The following is a 27300-nucleotide window of genomic DNA, read 5'->3' on the forward strand; positions in this document are numbered from 1 at the left end:
CACAGTGCTCGAGTCCATGGCGTGAATTGTGAAACAGCAACTCCAATTTCAAAGAATAGCATTGCTCCCATGAAAACAGCTCTGCTCCTGACTCCTAGTGAAGAAAATGTCACAGTAATGACTAGGCAATCTGGGCAACTCAGCCAGTGATGGCTGCTGGACCATGACATAACCAACCTAACTACTTCCAAGATTTACTTTAGATGGTTCCCGTAAGTTAATGTCACCTTCCATCTGCTGAAGGGCAGCCTGACCAATTTATTGTCAATATGGACATCTTAAATTCTGCAGCAGGTGTAGTCTCAGTGCTCTGGACTTGAAGGAAGCTGCACTCATGTGCATTCTTTTCTCGACATCTTATTTCCACAGAGCAGAACTGAGATGTCGGAAACTACAAGTTGTTAGCCATCAAACTGGCTTTAGAGGCGTCGTGGAATTTGAAGGAAGGGCCTGAAATCTTTCACTTCAGTTCAGCTGGTCAGAATCAACGCCTTCCGGTCCGAGGCAGAGCAGTTCCCGTACCAGACTGTTATACAGTTGGTCAGGATGCTCTCGATGGTGTGTCTGAGGACAGGTGGTTCTTCCTCAGAGTCCTCAAGAAGAAGAGGCGCTGGTGAGCCTTCTTGACCAGCTTGGAGCAGTTGGTCATCCAGGTGAGATCCTCGGAGATGTGGACTCCCAGGAACTTGAAGCTGCTCACACACTCCACAGCCGTCCCCTTAATGTGGATGGGTGGATGTGGGTCAGCATTCCTCCTGTAGTCCACGATGAGCTCCTTAGTCTTCTCGGTGTTAAGCAGCAGGTTGTTTCTGTCGCACCACTCAGCCAGACAATCCATTGTGATTGTAGATGAGCAGTGGTTATCCAGCCGGACATGTTGGGGGCGGTTGGTCAGGAAGTCCAGTAACCATTTGCAGATGAGGGAACTGATGCCCAGGTCTGTCAGTTTCCTGATGAGTTGTGAGGGGTGGGTTGTATTGAATGCTGAACTGAAGTCTATAAACAGCATTCTGGCGTAGGTGTTGTTGTTGTCAAGGTGTGAGAGGACAGAGTGCAGTGCGATGGAGACTGCATCCTCTGTGCTCCTGTTCTGGCGGTATGCGAATTGGTGGGGGTCCAGGGTGGGGGGGAGACAGGATTTGAAGTGTGCTAGGACCAGCTGCTCTAAGCACTTAGTGATGATGGGGGTGAGTGCTACTGGGCGGTAGTCATTGAGGCTAGATGGGTTGGAGTTTTTGGGTATCGGGACGATGGAGGTGGATTTGAAGCAGGCCGGTACCACAGCGTGGGCCAAGGACAGATTGAATATGTCTGTCAGCACTCCTGCAAGCTCCCCAGAACACGCTCTGAGAACACGCCCGGGGATGCCATCAGGACCTGCAGCCTTGTGGACGTTGATCCTGCTCAGCACCGCTCCTACATCGGTGGGGGAGAAAGTCAGAGGTTGGTGGTCTGGCGTCATGTCTGTTTTGGCTGTGGTTGTGGGGATCCCTCGCTTGAAACGAGCATAAAAGTTGTTAGGTTAATGTGTTGTGGTTTTTCTCTTCATTTTGGTATTATAGCGGTGTTGCCTTCTCTTTGTGTTAAGAATAACGTTTACAATTGAACCACTTCTGCACTGTTTCACTTCTTTCTCTCGCAGCTTGATTCTTTGCTGCTCCATACACCCTCCCCTAGACTTCCATCTCGGCGACATAACAATCTACAGAGTCAGTGATGACTGGGGAGGCTGTTACCTGCATCTATGGCTATGTTCACACTGCAGGCGAAAGTGCATCAAATCCAACTTTTTTAACCCTATGCGACCCATATCCAATCATGGTGTGACAGTGTGAACGGCACAAATCTGATATTTTCAAATCCAATCTAGGTCGCTTTCGTATGTGGTACTGAATCCGATACATATCCAATGTTTTAGAAAGCGACTGCTGTTTGAACGGTCATGTCGCATTAAATCCGTCTTTTACGTCACTGACGCAAGACAGACGCCAATTATCAGCGCCGGAGAAGCACCCGAGAAGACATTCCGAACACTTCCTGGCCATCCGGTGAAACTGTTGGGAAGACAACCTTGGAGAAACGTGAACATTTTATTTGTACTGTATAATCTGCAGATTCTGACAGAAATCTGCAGCTATCCTTTGAAGCACCCATCCTCTCTAAAACAGCAATAATGATAATTATTAGGCCATATGTAAAGAACAAAATAACTTTATAAGCAAAATTGGGAAACATAAAGTCCGACACGAGTCTTTATATTAAGGGCCATCAGTCAAACAATACTGTTTGGTCTGGGTCTAAACAGCGCGTGTGAGTGAACTCACGCATGTGAGTGAACTCTTCTTTAGCAAGCTATTAGTGCCAAATATCGCCACTTTTCTAACACGTTTGGTTAAGAAATGGCGTAAAAAACGCTGTTTAGTTATTCAAAACGCTTTTTTTTTGTCTCTATCTGTCATTGTGCAATTAATCTCATGTAAACAATCATGTGGCGCACAGAAAGACGTGAAAAAGGCACATACCTTTGACGTTGTGTGACGAACTCTGTATTCCTCGTCCACATGTGTGGATGTAGCGTAACAGAATTAGTACTGCATTTTATTGCTGCCTGTAATTTATTGCAGTTTACTTGTATTTGCTTAATTGTTTATTAAATGTTTGAGGTGTGAAATAAACTGCAATGGAATTTGAAAACAAAATATGCATAGTGGGATTATAATACAAGTAAATACTGTGATAAACAGTGGTACCGCATAGGCAATCACTTAGCAGCAAGGTGAATCTGTGATGCATTAGCGTGGTCTGCACTTCTTCTTTTAAACGCCGTTACAGCTGACACAGAACGTCGTTAAAAACACAGTTTTTATGTATCTTTGAACGGCGTTTTCTGCTGAGTGACGTAAAAAGTGGCGTTCAAAGAGAGATAAAAACAGCATTCTGTCAGGATAAACAGCGTTTTTTACGCAATTTCTTAACCAAACGAGTTACAAAAGTGGCGATATTTGGCACTAATGGCTTGCCACAGTCGTCTTTTGTGCATGCAGGCTGTTTTGAGGGTTCACAGTAGAGCGTCACATGCTGTCACATTTTATTTATAGCGTGAACAAGCAGACAAAAAAAAATCAGATTTGATCAACATATCGGAATTGAGCTCTAAATGTTAAGACCTGCAGTGTGAATGTAGCCTATGTGTGTTGGAGTGGATTCAAATGAGACACTGGAGGCAAACTGATCACCAAAAGAGGAGCTGATTTATTTTAGCTGTTGCACAACGTGAAACATGAAGGTGATTGTTTTCTTGTTATTTCACAAGGATTTAAATAACTTGAGCAGAAAAACTGATTTTAAAACAACTGTACACTCTAGGACACTATGACATTATACATTTGCCTTTGTTATCTTTCAGGAGAATTTCAACTTTTCAGTACAGTAATGCATATAATGACTTTAACGTTTGATTAAACAACAAAACCTTCAGAAAATTGCTCATTTGAAACATATCAAATCAAAACAGATATGTACAAAAAAGTGCATAATGATCTAATTCCTAATGCAGAATTTCTTATATTTTGTAAATCCAAATGGAAATCCTTTGAGAGAAGATGCGGCCCTAACCTGTCCCATATTGTTCACCAGTGACTTGGTAGATATGAAGATGGTTAACCTAAACCTAACCACTGACTAAAAGTGAAATTGAGGGGGAAAAGTAAAACAAAGGGCAATGCACAAAGCTTCAAACAGGATTCACATCATCTCTTGACTAAAGGACCTTTTATCCTGCTTTGATAGCTTCAGCCTTAAACAATACATAAACTTCCCTACCCACACTAAGGGCCATACTTTGGACCTAGTCTGTTGTTCTGGACTTACCCCCTCCATCTGTACAGCTGACGAGCTGCTAATTTCGGATCATCTACTTCTCTCCTTTAATGTTCACATGACTTTCTCTGTAATTAACAATCCCCGTATTATTTCTTTCCGGAATGTCAAGAATATAAATCTTGATATCCTTTCTTCTGCCCTCTCTAGCTGCTTGTCTCTTAACAATCTGGCTATTCAAGAGGATCTAGTATTTTATTATAATCATAGCCTCAGTAGTATTTTGAATTCTCTTGCTCCACAAAAAACCAGAACTGTACTCTTTTCTCGCTCTGCGCCCTGGTACACACCTGAACTCCGACTATTGAAAGCTGAAGGCCGACAGCTTGAACGTCTTTATAAGAAAACTGGCCTTACTATTCATAAGGGTATGTTTAATAACCATGTTCTGTTTTATCAGGAATGTATCAGTCAAACCAAATCTGCCTATTATTCTACCATTTTCTGCTCAAGTGAGAACTCCACCAAGACCCTATTCTCATTATTCAACTCCTTTAACAGGCCACCTGATTCTCTGCCCGCTCATCTCTATTCATCTAACTTCTGCGATGCTCTAATGCTATTCTTCACTGAAAAAATTCATAAAATACACCTAGACTTGGACCCTAATGCTCCATGTAGCTCCTCTGTCTTAACTCCACCCCCTTCTCACTTCCTCTCTGTTTTTCAACTTCCGTCTTTAACTGATATTGCTGATCTCATCCACAAATTAAAGCCTTCTACCTGCCAGCTTGATCCTATCCCCACTGTCCTTGTCAAAGCCTGTTTACCCCCTCTCCTTCCCCTCATATCTGCTATTATTCACTCACCACTGGAACTGTTCCTGCTTCCTTCAAAGTTGCTGCTATTACCCCAATCCTGAAAAAAACAGGTCTAGATCCCAACAACTTTAACAATTTCCGTCCTATCTCCAATCTACCATTCCTCTCAAAAATTCTTAAAAAAATAGTTGCTTCACAAGTCCATCTACAGTACACCTAACTGATAATAACCTTTACGAACAGTTCCAGTCTGGCTTCCGTCCTCTGCATAGCACCGAAACTGCTCTTATAAAAATGACAAACGACCTTCTTATGGCAGCTGATTCTGGTCTCCTCTCCATCCTTATTCTCCTTGATCTGAGTGCAGCCTTTGACACCATCTCCCATCCCATTCTTCTTAGCAGATTAGCTTCTATTTGTCTCTCTCATACTCCATTAGCCTGGTTTAAATCATACCTGTCTGACTGCACTCAGTTCATTCAATTAAAATCCTTCACTTCTCAGCCTTCTCCTCTATCTACTGGGGTGCCGCAGGGATCTGTCCTCGGGCCCCTTCTTTTCATCCTTTACCTTCTTCAACTCGGACATATTTTTCGTAAATATAATATTCAGTTCCACTGCTACACCGATGACACCCAGCTCTATCTCTCTACCAAACCCGATTCTACTCTTCCTCCACCCTCCCTTATCCTCTGCTTAGCTGAACTCAATTCCTGGTTCTCCTCCAACTTCCTTAAACTCAACAGCAAAAAATCAGAACTTCTCCTGGTCGGCACTAAAAGACTGCTATCCAGAATTAACAATTTCTCTCTCACCATCAATAATTGGCTGGTCCCTGTCTCTCCCTCTGTGAAAAGCTTGGGTGTCATTCTCGATAGCACATTATCCTTTAATTCACATATCAGTAATGTCACACGTGCAGCATATTTTCAACTCCGTAATATCAATCGCCTCCGCCCTTTCTGCACTCCTCATGCCACTGCCATTCTCGTCCATAATCTTGTTATCTCTCGAATTGACTACTGCAACTCATTATTATTTGGCCTTACACAAAAATCTATTAACAAGCTGCAACGTGTCCAGAACTCTGCTGCCCGTATTATTACTAGGACTTCCTCTACCCACCACATCTCCCCAATCCTGAAGCAGCTTCACTGGCTCCCGGTTAAATTTCGCATCCATTTTAAAGTAATCCTTTATACATTTAAGGCTATTCATTCTCTCACTCCACCATACCTCTCCGATTTAGTACAGATGAACTTCCCATCCCGGTGCCTCAGATCTTCATCTTCTCTTTCTCTCTCTGTTCCTTCCGCTCGTCTGATTGCAATGGGGGGCGGGGCTTTTAGTTGCTCTGCCCCTCGACTTTGGAATTCCCTACCCCCTGACCTCAGAAATATTATAATAATATAATATTATAACAATATTATCATTCCCTCTTTTTAAGTGCACCCTCAAAACTCATCTGTTTAAAATTGCTTATGTTTAAACCTCTGTATGCTCTAACTTTTATCTGTTATTCTTATTATTGTGTATATTTCCAGTTTCTGTGTTTTTATCTGTTGTACAGTGTCCTTGGGTACTTTGAAAGGCGCTATTTTTAAATAAAATGTATTATTATTATTATTATTAAAGGAGGCATGAAAGCCAAAAGACTGCATGATGGAGAAACACGAATGGCATTTCACCCAATAGTTACCACTTTTTTGATTGCCTTGGATGTTCCTCATTGAATAAACTTTTTTGACCTCATTTAAACAGAAAATGACATTTAATCCTCTGCTTGTTATCTCAACTACCCTCGTGTTCGTCATATGTTGCACTTTTTTAAGTTAAACATTCTGCTCTGCTTGTTTACTGAAAGCTACGTTCTAACTAGATACTTCTCAATCATCATGTCATCATAAAACTTTTGTGTAGTTAATTAGCATGAACCAAAATTCTAATTCTTCCAGCTGCTCCTTTTACAGTTCATCACAGCAGATCCTCTGCCTCCATCTTACACCACCTTAAGCATCCTCCTCTGTCACACCCTCTGCTTGTCCTCACCTGCTATATACACAAATCTTATAGCATTTTAAGTCTGTTCTGACTATTGTCAATTTTGTACATTTTTTGTTCAGCATGGTGGTTAGTGTGCTGACCCTTTAAGAGAAAGGCATGGCCCATGCGGACAGGAGACGTGTCAGAAAAACTCAGACAATCGACTTAACATGTGTTGTGAAAGGTTCATAAAAAGACATTCCCTGTGAGTATGCATTATTGCTTGGCACTTTATGTCAATTAATGGCAGTTACTTACATGCTGTATTACGCAGGCTAATTTATGGTTTAGGTATTTAGGTATTTATTTATTTATTGTCATTGTCAAGAACAATGAAATTGCGTTTGGGGCTTCCATACAACCCAAAAAAAAAAGAAGAAAATAATAAATACCCCTTTGTAGGCAGTTATTGGCTGTCAGCATAAGCACATGGTCATGCCGCTTGTTAAGTAACTATTTTAGTTTGTCACTCATATACACTGTATTTTGTTGTTACAGTTTCACACCTGCCATATAAAGCGAAGTCTAAACCCACACTAGCGTCAGTGACTTTTGTGTGGAGGTGTTTAACTCCTGGAAAGTAGAAAGTGGTTCCACGAGGCCAGTACGAAGTCAACCAGAAAACCCAGGTTGACCTCTCTGACACAATCCCAGCAAAACCTGTTGAAAATTACACAAGTGCTTCATTGTAGATTCTCAGTTTCCATTTATTTTAATTCTGTGTGTACGCAGTGTGTCTGTATGGTATGCAGGGGACACTAATGGGAACAGGAAGGCTGCGCAGAGGGTAACTAACACAACCCAAAAAATGATTGGCTGCTCTCTGCCACCCTGGAGGCCATTGCCAGATCCTCCTGTCTCAGGTAAACCAGGGCCCTCACAGGTGAACCCGCCCACCACCTGTTTGACCCGCTGCTCTCTGGTCTGTGCCTCAGGTCAATCAGGTCCTACACCTCCAGACTCACTAACAGCTTCTTCCCCTTGGTCATTCAGACTGTTAACAAACACTATTCCCCCACACCCCAGCCCTGCCCACCCATGTTAATCTGAGCCATGGTCAGATTAACCCTACATGACTCTATTCAGACCAAGTCTTGTCTTTGCACTACTTCCAAGCACTTTGCTCTCCACTGTGTGCCTTTCTATGTTTTGTATATGTATTCCTCTAGACTCTATATGTCTTTTCTGTTTGCTATTTATTCCTATTTATGTATTTTTTATACTCCTGCAGAGTGTAGCACCCATAATTTCACTGTACATGTACAATGACAATAAAGGGCTATTCTATTCTAAAGTAATTAACTTCCTTGAGCCATTAAGACATTCACTTTTTTTCATAGATGTAGAAAGGAAGACAAATCAGGTCATTCATTCTGAAATTACAGGAGTTTGGGTCCATTCATCTTGACATTAATACAATTTGGTATCATTTATATATAAATCACAACAACAATTAATAAATAAATATTAATTAATAATATCAATAATATTAAAAAACTTTGTTGGGCTTTGTTCTGCCTCTTGTATGAGTATCCAGTATTTTTGGAACATTTACACTGCACTAGATTGTGAAGTGTTTAATGATGCTGCTGCGTAACTCTTTACTGACCAGTCCGTAGATAATGGGGTTGATGGCTGGTGGAACGATGATGAACAGAATGCTAAAGAATTTCTTTAGGTTTTCAGACACTGAAGGAAACCTGTAACTCACAATTATGATCACTGAGGCTATTTGGTAGAGCACGTACACGACGAGGTGAGAAGCACAGGTTTGAAAGGCCTTGCTGCGGATGCTGGTGTCGATTCTGCTGTGTTTTAGAGATACTTGCAGGATCCTGATGTAGGAAAAAGCAATGATAAGGAAGATCCCTGTACTCACAGTCCAGGTCATGGCCAGACCTACCGAATAAAAAGAGACAACTGTCCTTTCAATCAAGTATTACATGTCCCCATACCCATGTGGTTTAATTGTTCCCTCAGTTAAAATCTGTTTATATCTGGAAAAAACAGCTAATAAATGCTTGAGATCTCACTGTGGGGACAAGCTTTTCTTTAAAAAAAAAACCATGACAACACAATCAGTTTAATTCCTTTCTCTAAAAATCCAACAAAACACAGAAGTTGCTTGTACAACAGTATAAAGTGGAGACAATGGTTTGCAATACTGCACTCATCATTTTAACTATTGAGGGAGAGAAAAAAAATTAAACTGTGAAACTAAGGCTATGAATCAAGCTGATTTGAAGCTGATAAAATGTTCAACCATCTACTGCATACACTTAGGACTGACCATAGATGTCACTGGCAGGTGTGGGAATGCAGGCCAGGCCTAGGATACCCCGGTTGCTGCAGTAAACATGCAGAATGACTCTGCCACACAATGGGACATTCATGTGGAAGCTGAAGAGCACAGCAATAGGCAGCAGAGCAAGCAACCAGGCCAGGGCGCAGCAGGAGTGCAGCCAAGCCGAGGTCATGATAGCGTGATACCTGAGAGGCTCACAGACTGCAATGTACCTGCACAGAGAAATAGAAGGGGCATTTATACTAAAAGATATGTAGTAGGTTTTAATTTAGAAGTTTTGTTAATGAAAAAAAAACAATTTAAGTCTTTTCAAAATCCTGTACTTTCTCATTTCTTTGGAAAAAAAAACTTTTTCTTACAATTCTACAAACAAAAAGAAGATAAAAACAGAAGAAGAACAGACGAAAAGAACACAATGCTGACATACAGCTAAAGGTTGGAGACATAATCCATTATCAATTCAAACAGCAGCATCAAAAAGGAAAGTTCGATTTTCTTTTTTCTTTGATTTTTACGTTGAGCTGATAGTTTTATTACCTGTCGTAGGCCATCGCACCCAGAATAGCCTGCACTGCTAGCCCATATGTGTGCACAGAAAAGGCCTGGGCAATGGCTGGGATGTATGCAATCCTCTTCTGCCCCATCAAGAAGTGCATCATGAGACCAGGCAGCACAGCTGTGGACCCCAAAAGATCACAGACTAGCAGGTGGCACACCATTACAAACATGGGTCTGTGCAGGTTCTTGTCAATAACAATCACGGATACTATGACACCATTGCCCAGCAACACCAACATGTAGGTAAACAGAGCCAGGAAGAACAGTAAAGGGCCAAACCCTGGAGGTATATAGAAGCCTTCAAGTTCAAACACAATCGGCTGTTTGAGAGGAGTCGCCATTGTTAGGTTCTCCATCCACAGCAGCTCGTTTCTGCAAAACACATCAAAACCCAAGAAACAGGTAACACAAACCAGACAAAGCTTTTAGATTCATAGATACATGTTTTAGTAAAATGTAATAAAAGATTTTTTAATAAGCTTTGAATTAATACACCACAAGATCTGGAATCAAAGAAGAGAATGACAGACAATGTCTAATGATCAAAAACTCGAAAAGCTTGAATTATACTTTTTTATCTTCTTATCCTTCTGCCTTCTCGTCTGCGTGCTGAAGTTGCTCTGACTGTTTGAGGAAACTGTGCTGTGCTTTTATTAATTTGCAGATCGTTTCTCATTCATGTTTACCACTGAAACATCAGCCTCCATCCTGGATACAACCAATAAGCTCTGTGCCTGAAGTGCCACAAACTGCAGTTCCTTGCATGGCCATTTGATTCTGGCTCCAGAATCAGTCACTCAAAGCTTCCATGTTAAAATGTCCATCTATGCAATAGAAAGCAACATGTAATGAACCAGAGATTCATATAAAGTTTTTGGACCCAAATGCAGACTCATAACATGCAAATGACTATTTACAATAATTTATTTACTCACAAACTTGAGCTCAGAATCACAACACAACTTCAGATGACAAGCATCGCCAGGGCAAGGGATCATCAGAGATTGCTGCTGGAGAATGATTAGTGACGGGCAACAGAGGGAATGATGGAGCAGCAACTCTGCAACAAAGGAAAGAGGGGTTACTGGACAAGAAGGCAAGGAAATGGCTAAAGATGAGTACTGATTGTCGTGGAGTTGGTGGGAGTGTGTTATGTACAGATTGGACGCAGGTCCTGTTCCAGAGATTCCAGAGGGGGTCCAGGGGAGGCACGATGGGCAGGAGGGCAGACAGATAAGCGGGATGAATATTGAAACCTTTGCTGTAGACAGACCTTAGAAGTGGAAGCAACCTGAACCAGCACTGGAGAGTAACAGGGCAGGAGGAGAAGACACAAAGAGGCAACGGTAGACACGGGTGAAATGAGCATATCAAATCAAATCACTTTTATTGTCACATCACATGTGCAGGTACATTGGTACAGCACATGTGAGTGAAATTCTTGTGTGCGAGCTTCACAAGCAACAGAGTTGTGCAAAATACAATAATGTAAACAAGCAAAATACAAGAATGGCTACATCTGAAACTAATAAATATATGTACAATATATAATAGTATATGCTGAGAACAAAAGAGTTACTACCAAATGTAGCAGGATGAACTGGCAAAGAGTAGGAGGCAGCACTGATTTAACCCTCTGGGGTCGACGGTTGCAATTCACATGACCAATTTAAGACAACACTGCAACAAGATGCAGTGACCCAGAGTCTCCATTTCACTTTGTGTTAAAGTGCAGACTTCAAACTACATACCGGTTTCAAATTGTGTTGATAGGCCATGTAACACCAGAGCAGTTATGAAAAATGTAAGCTGTGTTTCTTCCTAAATACTATTGTCGCATTTCCTGCAGGAAAAAAAATGCATTTTCTAGCATACACTCTCTGCTATGCGTGTTAAAATGTATCATGTCAACCAATCAAAAAATTATATGGCAACATGCATAGCTGGACTGTGATTTCTCTTTTTTATGGACCGATGTTTTTTTTGTTTGTTTGTTTGTTGTTTTGTTTTTTTGTGTGGTATAAACAATGAAAGGTGGTGGATTGGCCAGATGCTGGCCGATGTGTAAAAATAACTCAGTTGTTTGCAGCGATGGGAATAACGGCGTTACTTTTTTCAGTAACGAGTAATCTAACTAATTACTATTCCTATCGTTACAAAGCCGTTACTGTTACCAACAAGAAATTGCGCTCCGTTACTATTTTTCAACAAACAGACGGTTGAAGCTGTGTTCAGCTTACCGCAACTTATATCAGTTGCACGGAAGTAGCTGTAAGTAATCTGGACGCTACGGCTTTAAGCAGCTGCGCTCCCACGGACGGTGATCACGATCACTGTCTGGCACAACACCTGGATCTCAGGGGGCAAAACAATCACACGAGTGCTGCTGTTTGACTGAGGAAGAATAAAGTAGTCGTGGTCAATCACATGACCACTTAAAGACAAAGCAACAAGGTGACATATACCAGTTTATAAACTGTGTTGATCGGCCACGTAAAACCAGAGTCATGATAAACAAGATATACGCTGCGTTTTTTCCTCAATAGTTTCATGTTTACTGTCTAAGGACAGCGCAGCGAGCACGCTCTGCTTATGAGCAAGAAATAAAAAAACAAAACATAAAACAGCCCGTTTGTGTTGGTGGAAAAATGCACCATGTCGACCAATCAAAAAATGATTTGGCAACATGACATTTGGTTGTTTAGGAAGAGGCGGAAGATTTAGGAGTGACGGCGAGAGAGAGCGAGACAGCAGAAAAAGAGAGAGAGCGAGTTTTGAGATGTGAGAGATTTGTGACGTTTAGCGTGTTTGCAGTGTGTAGTTAATGTGTTGTGGATAGTTTTGTGTTGTGTGTCAGAACATTGAGGCGACTGCTGTCTCCAGGTAGAAACAGGAGTGACACACCTGCTGCTGTCAGACCTGCAGGTATCAGGCTGTGATGTTTCCTTTATAGTGGACAGAAATATTTGGAGTGGCACAAGTTACAGTAAAAAATATCACTTTTTCTACTCGGATTTTATGTTTTTTGTCTGATTTTAGATCAGTTGTGTTAGTACAGTCAAAATGAAAACAAAGCTGTAAATTCAGACACGTGAGGCTGTGCTGAAAAGAATGAGACCAAACAAGGCAAATAAATAGTTTTTAAAGGTGAAATGTGGAGGAAACATCAGACGTAGTTAAAAATGGCCAATTATACCCTGGACCCCAGAGGGTTAAACATTTTTTAAAGTAACATAATAGTTACTTTTGAAGTAATTAATTACTTTTTAGAATCTTGTAACTCAGTTACTAACTCAGTTACTTTTTTGAAGAAGTAACTAGTAACTATAATTAATAACTTTTTCAAAGTAACTTGCCCAACACTGTTTGGTGCTGGCTTCTGCAGAGGCCAGCAGTTGGAAGCTTTTTGAAACAGGAGCCAACAGCAGATGAATGGAGAGGCAAGCCTTTATTTGTCTGGTGGCAGATGATGAGCATGAAAACTATGAAAAAACTATGACACACTACGAATCACTACGACAGACTGTGGTGAGGATAACAGACATCCTGACAATACACACTGACTAAATACACACTAGGATGATTAGGGGGAGTGAAAACATATGAGGAAACAGCTGATACACATGAATGACGGGACAGGGGAAGTGAAACTGTGGCGTGGGTGTGGTCTCTGGCCAGCTGCAGAGGAGGGTGACGCAATGAGCTCCCGAAGCAGCGCAGGGGCGGGGTGAACAGGTGTGCTGGAATGTGAATGTGACTCTTTATATGTTCACAGTGACTGTCGGAGGGGAAGGAGAGCGGCCATGACAGCGGAGCAGGACTGTCTTTGTTCCATTGTAAAATCACACTAAAACCTAATGTCAAAATAAAGAAGTGCTGTCACCACGTCCGTGTCTTGTACGTGTGTAAAGGGTCCAACTTCACAGAAACTAAATACAATGAACAAAGAACACAAGATTCCTTCAAAATAAAACAGGAAACATGGAGAAAAATACAAAAAAAAAACAGCGAAATAAAACTAAAATGCGCACAACACTGCGTCGCAGACCCAGTACCATGAAATTTTTTGTCTGAATTTCTTAGGGTGCCTGGGTCATCAACCCAGAGTTTTCAGTTTTGCGTTATTATTGAACTGATTTTTATATTATTTATCATTTTGTTTTGGTTTCTTTGTTAGAGTTGTGCTTTCTGGTTTCTCTCGCTGGTTCCCGTGTCTGCTGTATCCACTTGTCAGTGATCACTGTCAGCCTAACCATCGGGAACCCTCACGTTAACCTTTATCAAGTGGAAAAAAGTTAGCTTTCATCCTCCAGCTTCACTGTGTTTATGCTAACATAGCTGTGTCGCTAGCAATCACGTAGCACATCATTATATACCAGCTAGCCCAACTTCAGTAACCCTACAAACGTCACTGCTGTTTAGTTTTCTGTCTTCATTTATGTTGGAGGTGGCAGCAGAGCTGGTGTATCATGTTCAGGTGGAAACAATCTAACTTCTAACTGTTAAATTTCATATATTCTGTTTTCATGGATGCCTGGATGTTACACCTGGTAAAACAGCCACACTGATCATTTTATTAAAGATGAAAGAATTTAGACAGTTTGTAACTCTCAGTAATGCTGCAGAGCTCCTTTGACTTTGGGACCTGCAGCGGAGTTTGGACCTGGAAACAGCTAATGACATCAAACTTAAAGACCGGATAGCATCTCTATTGCTTAATGCATAATTGTGTTGTGAATATTCATCCTTAATCTGTATAAATGCACATGCTTCAGAAAAATTATAGTAATTACAAAATGGTACATTTCAGGCTAGAATAGCAAAGGGGAAGCTGTCAGAGGAACGGAAGAGAACGAACAATGATATTTAAAAAAGAAGGAGAGAAAACATTAACAGCCAGCCTGAGTTGAAGAAAGAGTTTCTCATAAAGTGAAAGATGGAGAAAAAGAGTGAAAAAGAGACAAATAAAGAACATCAGTGATCTGAAAGGAAGAGAAAAAAGTCAGAAGAGAAGGTTTTGGAAACAAGCACAGAGACGAAAGGAGAGAAAGTCCAGCAGCGTCTAAACACAACCACAGAGAACTTTAGGAATCAGCAGCAGGCGGCTGCTTGCTGGTGAACTATTAAGATGCAGAACTTGACGTGTGCAAAAACAGAATTGTTATGATGCGTCTTGTGATATTACAAAGGTTGTTAAGGTTTAATGGTCATTTTGAAAGAAATAATATCTTGTTTTCTACTAGTTTGTCACCACCGTCAGACGTTGTCAACTCCATAATATGGAGTGTTTGTTTACTTTTCTGTTTTGAAGAACCATATATTTTCCTCCCATATCTTTTTGAAAAATCAAAAAATATATTTTAGAAAATTAAAACCTGTTTTGTCCCTGATCTCAGGAATCACTGAGGTACATACAAGGGTTAAAAAGTTTAACACAGATTACAACTCACACTGGGTAAAAAGTCAAGGAGAAAACATGTATTTTTAAGTGAGTTAAAAAAAAAAAAAAAAGCAGGGGCTGGAGCCTGCCCGACCTCCAGAGGCAGGTTATTCTACAGTTTAGGAGCGAGAACTTCAAAGGCTCCTCTGGATTTGTAAAATGTCTTTGAGACAGTCAAAAGCACCTGGTTAGCTGATCTTTAGAGCATGTGATGGCATGTGATGGTGAAACAGCACAGACAAATACGATTAAGACACTTAAAAACAAATCAAATAATTTTAAAATGGATTCAAAACTTAACGAGGAACCAATGAAGCGACACTAAAACCGGAGTTATGTGCCCTCGTTTGCTTGTACCAGTTAAAAATCGTGCAGCAGCGTTTTGTACCAGCTGTTGACGAAAGAGGAAGGACTGGCTAATCCGAATCAACAGAGGATTGCAATAACCCAGACAAGAGGTGATAACTGCATAGATCAGAGTCTCTAGGTGTCATCTACACAGGAAGGTAGATATTGACACACACAGTCATTACTTTTACTGTGGCACAAATTGTTGTAAAGCTTTTGAGGGTCAGCCTTCAGTTTACTAAGTCATTGTGATTATTTTGTAAGCTTGTTAAACAGTTTGACGCTTTTTCCAAAACTTCGGTTTCAGCAACAAACAAGGAGCAAATAAGTCACTGAGGGCCGAGTGCTTGTTTCTTTGAGCTGCAGTGACGGCACTCATTAGTGACTACAGCCACTCCAGAGAAAATCAGTCCAGCTGGGACTCTTTTCCTCTGCTGAGATCATTTCATGTCTTATTAGCGAGAGTTAATTCTGCAAGTAAAGTGTCCTAGTTTCAAACTAATTGCACAATGAACCTTTAGAGTCTGAACAAATAATATTCCTTATTATAGTTAGACCAATGACGCTAATATGAAACATAAACATAGGATATACATGACTTATATTTTTTCATTTTAACAGTGTGTGTGTGTGTGTGTGTGTGTGTGTGTGTGTGTGTGTGTGTGTGTGTGTGTGTGTCTTCTGTTTTGTATCACAAGAGAAGATCAACAAAAACTAAATATAAACAGTTCCAGTTATCTCTGTGAAATCCAGGATAGTTTTCGACTATCACTGATGAAACTGTAAGAGTTTCAGCTTATTTGGTAAATTCAGACACCCAGAAAAATTACAGCTAAAAGGTTAAATTTACAGAGCTCACACTTTGTCATGTGACTCAAAGTTTCCTCCTCTGGTCTCCTCCTTCTCCTGCAACAAAAGACACACACCCATAAATCCACCCCTTTGTCACATCTGGGTGGGGGTAACCTTGCATAGTGGTGTTAAGTCAGTCAACTTTTGTCAGCTTTTACCAGTCCAGTCAGTTCCCCATTTTTTCATTCATTATTCATTCATTCATTGCTGATTGTGGAATCTATCGTCGCATTTCGTTTCCACCCTCAGCAATATGATGCCATTTCAAAAAGAAAAAGAATTGAGACTAGATTACTTCGCTAAATCCTTTCAGACAGGAACTCACTTTGCGACTGTTCCTGACAACACTGTCTAGCTCTTCCTGTTCTGATTGTGGTTGTTTTAGGCTGAGAAACACCAAACACTCTGCATATTATTGTTGCTTGTTTTCATCAACAACGCAACTATTTTCTTTCGTTTGTGTCCACTGGAGTAGAAGGTGACCTGCAGACTCACCTCTTCCCCAGTTGGAGATCGCTTCACACACACTCTTCTGGAGCACGCACACACACACTGACATCAGACACATTCACCTGCTTTGCGCACTTATTTTCTTCCTTCAATGACCTACATACTACGTGCTGCCCGGTGAATACTTTCAATGTATTCCATCCCCTTTCAAGGCAGATTTACTCAGTTTATTCCCCATTTCAAGACAACTTTCAGCCACACACAGAACACGTCTGGTCTGTACTCACTCACATCCCGCACACACACACAAAATAGGCCTATGATCTCCCTTACAGCAGAGGAGAAACCATCCTTAAAAACTCAACGGCCCTAATTGCGGAGAACCCTGCTTAAAAAAAACTTGCCGAGAAACCAGACCTCCTTAAAAAACTGGTGGGGAAACCAGGTAGCTTGCGTCTGCATGCACAGCTAGCGCGCTGCCGTACATGCGTTTAATCGCATGGTCACGGTGACGAATAAGGCCCTCTCTCTTTACTTACTGTTGTGTTGCTTCTCGTTCACAGGGAGAGTCTCTGGATGCCGTCAATCAGCCTCCAACCTGAGGGGAGGTCAGACGTTAACTCACCGGCCTGGCCACAAATTAAATACCGGGGCTTTCATCAAGCATCTCGGACGTCCTGGCTGCTAGCAGACTGCGGCGTCGGCGTCTCTCCCTCCTCAGTGGAAGCCATTTGCTGGGCTCTGGCTCGGAAGGACCAAATAAATGTTGTGTCTGCGCTTCCACAGGCCCCGCTGGTTTAGAAACTTATTCCCGTTAACGAAGCAAGACAAACAGCTTAACCGGGATTTCACATGCTATAGCAAGGGAAGGATCTCAGAGCAGCCCTTTTGCCTTCGGTGTCAGACCACTTCGAAGAACCACCACCCCACAGCAGCCTTTTATTTCTGTGACACACAGTTTACACAAACACCCATTGTAAACCCCCCTATGGTGTCAAGCACTAGGTGTGTGTGTGTGTGTGTGTGTGTGTGTGTGTGTGTGTGTGTGTGTGTGTGTGTGTGTGTGTGTGTGTGTGTGTGTGTGTGAGACCTCCTGCTCACAAAAGGGTCATAAAGGCAGGAAGTTTACTAAACAAGAAAACAGAACCTTCATGTGCCTATAATAAAGCACTACAGCCTCCCCCACCATTCAACAGGCTGGGGAGGGGGTCCGAAACATGTCTTTGATCCTATAGTTTGAACCAAGACTTACAAATGTAAGTACAATGATGGCAACATTTAACAATTTGACTCCAACAGGAAACATTTCCCAGCTTGGTGAAGAACACTCATTCAGACAGAAAGATCCCTCAAACATCAGTAAGATAGTTTGGATTCATGCAGGTTTCATAGTAAAAATGTAATCAGATTAATTTATCTGATTCTTCACAGTACATTTATGTTCCCCATTTTTGTCTGTGTGCTGCGCTCATTTCCCCTTTGTTTTTATTGTTTTAAGATCCCAGGTATCACTTTTTTAACAAACTAATAATTAAATACATACACAAACACCACTTAGCTGATTAACTGGCTACAGCCTGCTTCACACTACATATATGCAAACCACACAACACTATTAAATATCTCTTTGCAGAGATTGTCTGAAAATATGTACCATTAGTCTGTTTTTTGGAGAATGTGAGAAAGTAATGGCTGCGCGTTATTAAATGTTATGGTCCTTAACATGTCAGCTCAAACTCTGATATACTATGTAGGTATAGTGCACGTAAACTATGGAGAATTTCCACGTCTCCAACTGTCGGCATGCTCTATCCAGAAAACACAATAATCTGAAGCAGATTATTTCCTGCTGGGTCCTAAATATGGGAAAGTATAACTTTACACAAAGTCCAAACAACATTATCATGACACTGTTAATATGTTGATGAATGGTAATAAATAAACTGATGTTTACTGACAAGTGTGAGAATAGATTATCGTATTATTGGGGATTTAGTTGTATTAACCATAGTAAAGCATTATATTCATCATTCATTTACACACACACTGAACATTCTGGTCACTTCATCACTTAAATCACTTTAAGCATATTTGCACTGCACAAGACATAATGTGGATCGCACAACACTGGTCACTATATTCTTCATTTCCATTTAATACTTGTACAGCTGCTGTTATTGTGTATATATTTATATTTCTCATACATTTGTATATAGTTCTATATTGTGTATTTTGTTGTACAGTTATTTTATTTTTCAACTTTAATTTTTATATTTTATTTTATTTTATTCCTTCCTAGTAAAATTTACCCTTTTTAATTTTCATATTTATTTCCTATCTTATTCGTAGCCTTTTCTTTTTTCTTTAGGTCACGAGCAGTTGTGTAAGCATTTCACTGCATATCGTACTGTGTATGACTGTGTATGTGACAAATAAAATTTGAATTTGATTTGATTTGAATTTTAAGTAGGTCACAGGTAAAGCTACTAAACATTCACACATAGAATTGGGAGAATAGGTCACAGGTGTATGTGAGAAGCAGAGGCGACAGAAAAGCTGCCGTTAGTGGGATAAGGAGTTGGTAAGCCAAAGCAAGGAGAATACAGTGTGCGAAGAAGTGGGCAGCAAGGACGTGAGATAGGGAGGCAGGAGGTAGAGAGGGATCCGCAGGAACCTAGTTTGAGAGACAAAGGTTGTTGATGTCTGTGATTAAATGTGTGCTGCTGGGACTGCCCCAGCAGATTTTGATGTTGGATGCTGACCTGTGAAAATCCCCATGTATATGTAATAAAATTAATTGGTTGTTGACTTTGGCTGCGTTAGGTTTGTTTTGGTTTTTGCTTTTGACACTATTACATGTGTTAGGGAGTTTTTATCATCATTTTCCACTCATCCATTCGTTCACACACTACTGGTGGTACTGATTACACACACCACTCTATTTTTGACAGTAGGGTTCTTTTCGGTTTTATTTGTTTAAAAGAATAAAGCAGCTTGGATTACATTCCTAACCATGTCTGTGTTAGGTGTGGCTGTGTGCAGACAGGAATAGGACCCAAGATGCAGACTCCGGAGACAGAACTTAAACAAAAACAGCTTTAATGCTGAACGCAAACATGACATAACTGGAAAAACTCAAAATAAACTTACACCGGTGGACAGGCAAAACACACAGCAAAATAAACGGTAGATCGCGACACGGACACAGAGAAACACTGGGCTTAAATACACAGAGGGAGCAATCAGGGAATGGGTAACAGGAGGGAAACACAGCTGGGACAAATCAGGACTGACGAGACCAAAGAAGCGTAAACTGAACACACTGAGACAAGACAGAGACCTTCAAAGTAAAACAGGAAACGCATAACACAGACTGAACAAAGACACAGGCTCATAAGCAGGCACTACAAAGGGAACAGAGACGTGGGAACAGGGCAGACACAAAACACTGACTGAACACGGGGATATAGGAACTTAAGATACACATAGACGCGAACTAGACAAGGGGATGCTCTGTCTCCCCTATCACCTGCAACTAAAGAAGACAGAGACATAAGCCATAAGACAGAACTCAAAGAAACCAAAAACTAGGAAGTATAAATAATATAATAAACTCAAAAACCCTGGGTCGACGACCCAGGCATCCTAACAGTCTGGGGTTTTTTTTGTCATGACTGTACGGCCCGGTTCGAGAGAAAAACAGGAATGGAATATTACACTGTTTTATGGTGCAATATACTGCTGATTTATAAGAAGTTCTGTTTGCATAGAATCATGGCCTTATTTCTCTGATTAGGGAGAACAAAACATACTGCACAGGAAGCCATAACTGAAGCTCACTGAGAGGGAGAGAAAGAAAGTGCATGTTTAGATTTTATGACTTTGGAGGGGAGAAGAAGCTATAAGAATGTGTGAAACGGTCAGACACTTCGAGATCTGCCGGACCCCCTCCCATGCACATCTCCCATCCGGACGTTTGTATTGTGTTTGTATGGAATAAAGAGAATTGTACTGATTAAAGAGATTGTTGATTGAGCATTAAAACACCGAGTGTTGTTCTTCCTTCAGCCCGAAGATCAAAGAATTGGGTTTTCAACACTGGTAAGTCAATAAGTTTGTGAACAAAAGTTTTATGTACTTTATTTATCCCCAAGGGGCAATTAACATACAACAGAGCAGCATGCCTTTGAAGATAAGGACAGTGCATAAAGACTGAGATAATAAATACACAGAATATACATTATATACACAGTTTTAAAATAACTGTAAGTGAGTAAAAGTGAATAAAGTGTCTGCAGTGGATGACTTATACAGAGTCAGTGAGGGCCTCAGGTAATAATAAGATTACCATTGTATCCTCTCCGTTAGGTTCTTAGTGTCTCCCAGTCTTTCACCTCAAAACAGCCCTGTAGTTCTGCTATGGCCACCTATGACCACCTCCTAATACTTCTAGCCCTCCAGTTGTGGTCACCCCACAACTGAACACTGACAGGAAGGCTAGTGGTCACAGGCTCCCTGTTCAAAACAGGCATATAGCGGGGTTTGAGGTGAATCGGGTTATGAGGAGGAGGAGGAACTGTATGCATCCCTGACATTAGCATACAGTAGCAGAGTAAAAACACTGAGACAGCACTAGAAAGAAGTTAAGAGGTAACAGATACTTTTAACCATTTCTGAATGTCTCACTGTGTTTTTTGGAGCACTGTCTGTTCCCCTTATTTGTTTTTTGTTTTTGTTTTTTTTTTGGGGGGGGGGAGTTGTTTTTGCTTTGTTTTATTTTATTTATCTATATAAAAAAAAATTCTGCAATAATATCTGAATGATCTACATGGGAGAATATGTATAACTATATCTATGGGTTTGCCCAACACTGTTCATATACGATGTACATACATTATTATTATACACTCAATTTTTTTAAATTAATTTCCTCCTCTATTTTATTAGAACTCTCCCTTCCTGTTGGTTAAAATGTTGTTGGAAAAGCAATAAATAAATCTTTGAGAAAAAAAAACCCATTTCTGAATGTCCACAGCAAAAGTTTTGACAACTGGCTACTGTTTGAGATTTAGAAAGCTCAGTAGTCAAAGTTTTCTTTGTTGTATGTGTAAGACCTGTAATTCCCTGGATCATCATTACTGCCTGCTGTGTTATCCTCTGGGAACTATTAACGACCTACATTCTCTCTCCCAGAGGACTAATTACCACCAAAAGCTGTTAATAAGTGCTGCATTAAGAAGCAGCCCACAGGGGACGTCATCAATAATTACCTTTGTTTCAAAAACATTAACACTCATTACTAGCTGTAACAATTGGCAATTGGCAGAGTACTCCCTCAGCTCCAAACATGCAAGGGTTAAGACAACAAAGTTACAACAAAGTTTAATCACTGAGAACAAGAGGCTTTGTTTGATTGAAGAAAAACTTTTTCTTTTAAGAGTGCTATGTTTCATAATTTTTGGAGGAAGAAAAACGAATTAAAAGATAAATAGTGAAGTAAAATACCGATGCAGTTAGGTACAGTTATAGTTTTTTTTAACCTGTTTACTGAAACATATTCCAATCAAAGCTGTATAATGGATCTGGACATAAGTGTAGACTCTTAGCTTTCATTTAAGGGTATCCACATTCAAATTGAATGATTCTGTTGTTATGTCATTATCAGTTAAGCAGATGCTTGCATTTGGAAGATTTTGCTGCGACCAGACAACGTGTGGTCTACAGCTCCATGGTGGAAAAACAAGCCATCCTTAAACTGCGAAAAGAGGAAAGAAAAAAAAAGATCAGAAAACTTGAGCTACAATATAAGGCGTGGCAAAATCTAGAGTTTGGTACATCCTGACAAAGAAAGAAAGCACTGGTGAACTCAGCAACACAAAAAGTCCTAGGCATCCACCAACGAGAACTGTGGGGGATGATCACAGATTCATTTCCATGGTAAAAAGAAACCCCTTCACAACAGCCAACCAAGTGAACAGCACTCTCCAGGAGGTAGGAGTATTGGTATCCATAAAGAGAACACAGAAGGTTCACTGCAAGGTGCAAGCCACTCATAAGCCTCAAGAATAGAAAGGTCAGATACGAATTGGCTAAAAAAAAAAAAATCTAAAAAACCCAGCAAAGTTCTGGAAAAATATTCTTTGGACAGATGAAACCAAGATCAACCAAGTATGGAGAAGGCCAGGCAAACGACATGAAAACGGCGTTTTCAAATTAATCCACTTTGGAGAGCTTTTTCAAAAAGCTCAGTTTTCCTTGACCAAAAACGTCATCTCAGTGTGGAAGGAAGGGCCCAGTCTGGATCGCATTCCTGCATTTTGTAGGCTGGTTTTCCTACAAAACACAACAAACATTAGCCCGCAAAGCCACAGTGAACAAAGCAGCATAGCACAACGAATTCAATTCAAATCAATATAAGACTTATTTGTAACCTACATCAACAATTATGTTATGATAAATTATGTAATAACTACAACAGAAGACTTGTGGACTTGTATTCTTTTCTGAAGTGACATTATCTAAGCTGCCCAGTAAACACACTAAGGGGGAGGTTGGAATGTTACATTTCAGACATTTTGATAAGTCTTCACATATCTCGCGCCAAAACTTTTGCACTGGTGGACAGAACCAAAGAGCGTGGATGTAATTGTCTGGTGTATTGCCTTGACAGTGTGAGCAGTTGTTGGAAGATGTAAAGCCCATCTTGAACATCCGATGACCTGTATAGTGCACTCTATGTAGTATTTTGTATTGTATTAATTGCAGACTGGGATTTTTAATTAATTTAAAGGTTTTTAAGCAAATCTGAGACCAGAAGTTTTGGTCTAAGCTGACTGATAAATCTGCTTCCCACTTTGCAATAGGAAGGGATATTGATTCATCTAATTTAGAAAGTGTTCTGTATATTTTAGATAATAATTTGGGGGATTTAAGAGTAAGAAAATGTGCTGCACTTAGTGGTGTTTGTAATTCAACTTGACTGAGGTTAAATTTCTTTTTTACTATGGATTTAATTTGTTGATATTCTAAAAATCTTGTCTTGTTGATCCCATATTGTTCAACTAGTCTGTCAAATGGAATAAATTCTGTTCCCTCTAATATATGTTCTAAGTATTTAATTCCTTTACAACTCCATTCTGGGAAATTAATCATATTATTGTTTTGTAATATGTCAGGGTTATTCCAGATAGGTGTACGTTTGCATGGGATTAATGAAGACTCCGTTATTTTTAGAAACTCCCACCATGCTGTCAGAGAAAAGCTGATGTTGATACTTTTAAAGCATTCATGTCTTTTGATGTTTGAGCTAATAAATGGTAGGTCTGAAATCTCTAGATCCTTGCATAGTGCCTGTTCAACATCTAGCCAGGGCTCAACTAAGAAGGTATGTTTTAACCATTCTGAGATGAACTGAAGCCTGTTGGCTAAGAAGTATTGGTGAAAATTAGGCAGATCTAATCCTCCTCTATCCTTGGTTCTTTGTAGCGTTTTTAAGCTGATACGCGGGGGTTTATCTTCCCAAAGGAATTTGGAAATATATGAATCCAGAGATCTGAACCAATCTTGTGATGGTTTGTTAGGGATCATCAAAAATAAGTAATTTATTTTTGGCAAGATCATCATTTTTATAGTGGCGACCCTTCCCATGAGTGATATGGGTAAAGATTTCCATCTAGTCAGATCGCCTTCTACTTTCTTTAGAAGTGGGATGTGGTTTAATTTAGTTAAGTCTGAAAGCTTAGGAGAAACATTAATACCTAAATATTTAATATTTCCGGATTGCAGTGGGGCAGAGGAAGAATTATGGAAGGAGCAGTTAATGGGGAGAACTGTAGATTTTGGCCAGTTAATTGAATAATCTGAAACTCTTGAAAACCAGTTTATTAGAGTAATTACCTCAGAGAGGTTGGTTTGTGTGTTTTGCAGAAAAAGCAACACATCATCCGCATAGAGACTGATTTTATGTTCTATGTTCTTACATTTTATGCCCTTAATTGTTGTAGCCTGTCTAAATGCTGCAGCTAGAGGTTCGATAAAAATTGCAAAAAGTGAAGGGGAGAGTGGGCATCCCTGTCTGGTGCCCCTCAGGAGATAGAAGCTGGAGGATGTCTGGTCATTTGTTCTGATACGAGCTGTTGGGGAATTGTATAATATTCTTATCCAGTTTATGAAAGAGTTTCCAAAACCAAATTTGTGTAAAGTTGCGAATAAAAATTTCCAATTAACTCTGTCAAATGCTTTTTCTGCATCTAGAGATAATATTATGGCTTCGATGTTTTTATCGTATGAGTAGTCTATTAAATTAAGTAATCTACGAGTGTTTGTTGAGGAGTGCCGACCTTTTATGAAACCAGTTTGGTCAGGATGAATTAAGAGGGGGGTCATTTTCTCTAATCTCTTTGAGAGAGCTTTGCAGATTATTTTAAGGTCTACATTTAAAAGAGAAATTGGACGATAGCTTGAGGGAAATAAAGGGTCTTTGCCTGGTTTTAGCAGGAGACTAATGTTGGCAGAATTCATATTTGGTGGTAGTCTGCCATTTTCCTCGATTTCCTGCAACATGCTGTGGAATACTGGTGCCAAAATTATCCAGAATTCTTTGTAGAATTCTGCAGGGAAGCCGTCTGGACCTGGAGCCTTATTATTGGGCATACTTATCAGGGCTTCCTGGAGTTCACTTGGCGTCAGTGGCGAATCCAGTTCCATTGCTTGACTATCTAGTAATTTTGGAAGAGTTACGTTGTCAAGAAACAGATCAATTTCATTTTTTGATGGGTTTATTTGTGGTGAGTATAAAGTTTCATAGAAATCCCTAAAAATGTTGTTTATTCTTCCAGGATCATATATTGTGTTCCCCGATAAATCTTTAGCAGCACATATAGTTATTTTTTCTTTATTTATTTTTAGCTGGTTAGCTAGAAATCGACCTGATTTGTTACTGTGTTCAAAATTCTGCAAGCGAAGTCTTTGTATAAGGAATTGTGTTTTTTTATTAATAGTTTCATTTAATTCTAGTTTTGTTTTGCATATTTTGTTCAATGTTTCCTGATCTTGGTGGGACGCGTAGGCTTCTTCTAGTGATTTGATGTTTTTTTCTAATTCCTGAATATTTTTGTTTTCTTCTTTCTTTTTGTGTGATGAGAAAGAAATTATTTTACCTCTCATCACAGCTTTCCCTGCTTCCCATAGAACAGAAGCAGATATTCCGGGAGTGTCATTAAAGTCTAAATATGAAGTCCATTCCTTTTTAAAATATTTAATAAAGTCTTCATCTTTAAGTAGTGATATATTAAATCTCCAGTTTTTTCTTGGCGTAGTGTTATTCTTGTGCATTAGTGTTAAAGATACAGGAGCATGATCGCTGACAGCTATAGGATGAATCTCAGTGTCTGAAATGTCACACAGCAGTGAGCTGCTGACCAAAAAATAATCCAGACGAGAGTAAGAGTGATGAACATGCGAGAAAAAAGTATATTCCTTACTGGTGGGGTGAAGAGAGCGCCATGCATCGCAAAGACCAAAGTCGCTCATATACTGTTTGATTATATTTGTGGACTGCCAATTACGCTGAGTTCCTGTTGTGTTGAGCCTATCCATTTCTTCATTTAGTCCAAGGTTGAGGTCACCGCCAAGAATGAGTGTGCCATCAAGGTGTTCAGAGAGTGCACTAAAAAATCCGTGGAAGAATGAGGGTTCATCAACATTTGGACCATATATACTAACAATACATAGTTTTTTGTTCAATATTGATAGTTTAATAATTAGAAATCTACCCTCTGGATCTATAACTGTATCGAGTACTGTAAAATTAATATTTTTATGTATTAAAATTGCTACTCCCCGTTGTCTAGAATTATAACAGGCTGCAAACACGTTAGGAAACTCAGGTGTTTTAAGTTCATTTAAACCTGTGACAGGTCTGTGAGTTTCTTGTAATAAAACAACATCTGCCTGTAGTTTTTTAAGCTGGTTAAATATTTTTAACCTCTTTCCTCTGGTGCCAGCTCCATTTACATTCCATGTGACAAACCTCAGCATGCCCATAATTGTGCGTGTATGTTTAATGATGTATGCTGGGTGTTTCGTTTAGACAGGTGGAGAGAATGTGGAAACATCCCTTGTTTGTAAATAGAAAGAGAAAAAGAAGTGTGGTGAGAGACTCCATAAGTCTGACTATGTGTGTGAATATTCACTAATATGAACAAGCGTGGCTTGCTTATGTGTCCTGCAAGTCTGTGCGTGCTGTGAGGCTGTTGTGAATGTGCCGCCGTTGAGCTGATGTGTTTGCGTGATCGTGGTGTGAAAATATGGAGAAATAGAGGGTGTTGTTTGTAGGTGAGTGGGGAAGTAGGTGACCACAGCAGTGAAAGACAAGAGAAAGAAAGAAACCACATGAACTGTGAGCGACAACAAAAAAAAAGAAACAAAACGGAAACATTCCAATTAAAGCAATGACGGAGGGTGACGGTGTTATATCTGCTATGACATCATATTGATATTACTAGCTTAAACTCATGTTAAAGGAGAGAGTGTGAATGAATAAGAAAAGAGTGTAGCGGGTTCTTATCTGGAGTGCAGTTAATATAACCACGGTGTGGTGCCGAGGTCGCGGTAAAGCTGTCCGTCCACGTAGAGCCGGTCCACGGCGATGACAGCACGGGAGC

The 27300-nt window shown here is 40.1% G+C and overlaps 1 protein-coding gene across 1 annotated transcript; it reads right to left on the reverse strand.

Moving 5' to 3' along the window:
• Nucleotides 1-8244: 8244 nt before the first annotated feature.
• Nucleotides 8245-9917, reverse strand: LOC147320284 (olfactory receptor 2K2-like). Its single transcript, XM_086307438.1, has 3 exons — nucleotides 9526-9917; nucleotides 8974-9200; nucleotides 8245-8582 (listed from the first exon to the last, which is right to left on the reverse strand). Exons 1-3 carry the CDS (start codon nucleotides 9900-9902, stop codon nucleotides 8245-8247), a joined length of 942 nt encoding a protein of 313 aa, XP_086163564.1. The 5' UTR covers nucleotides 9903-9917.
• Nucleotides 9918-27300: the final 17383 nt, after the last annotated feature.

The sequence above is a fragment of the Aulonocara sp. 'chitande type north' Nkhata Bay genome, linkage group LG10 (assembly GCF_057382095.1).
Source record: "Aulonocara sp. 'chitande type north' Nkhata Bay isolate Kocher_YH1m ecotype deep benthic linkage group LG10, A_spYH_male_GT1.1, whole genome shotgun sequence".
Taxonomy (NCBI): Eukaryota; Metazoa; Chordata; class Actinopteri; order Cichliformes; family Cichlidae; genus Aulonocara; species Aulonocara sp. 'chitande type north' Nkhata Bay.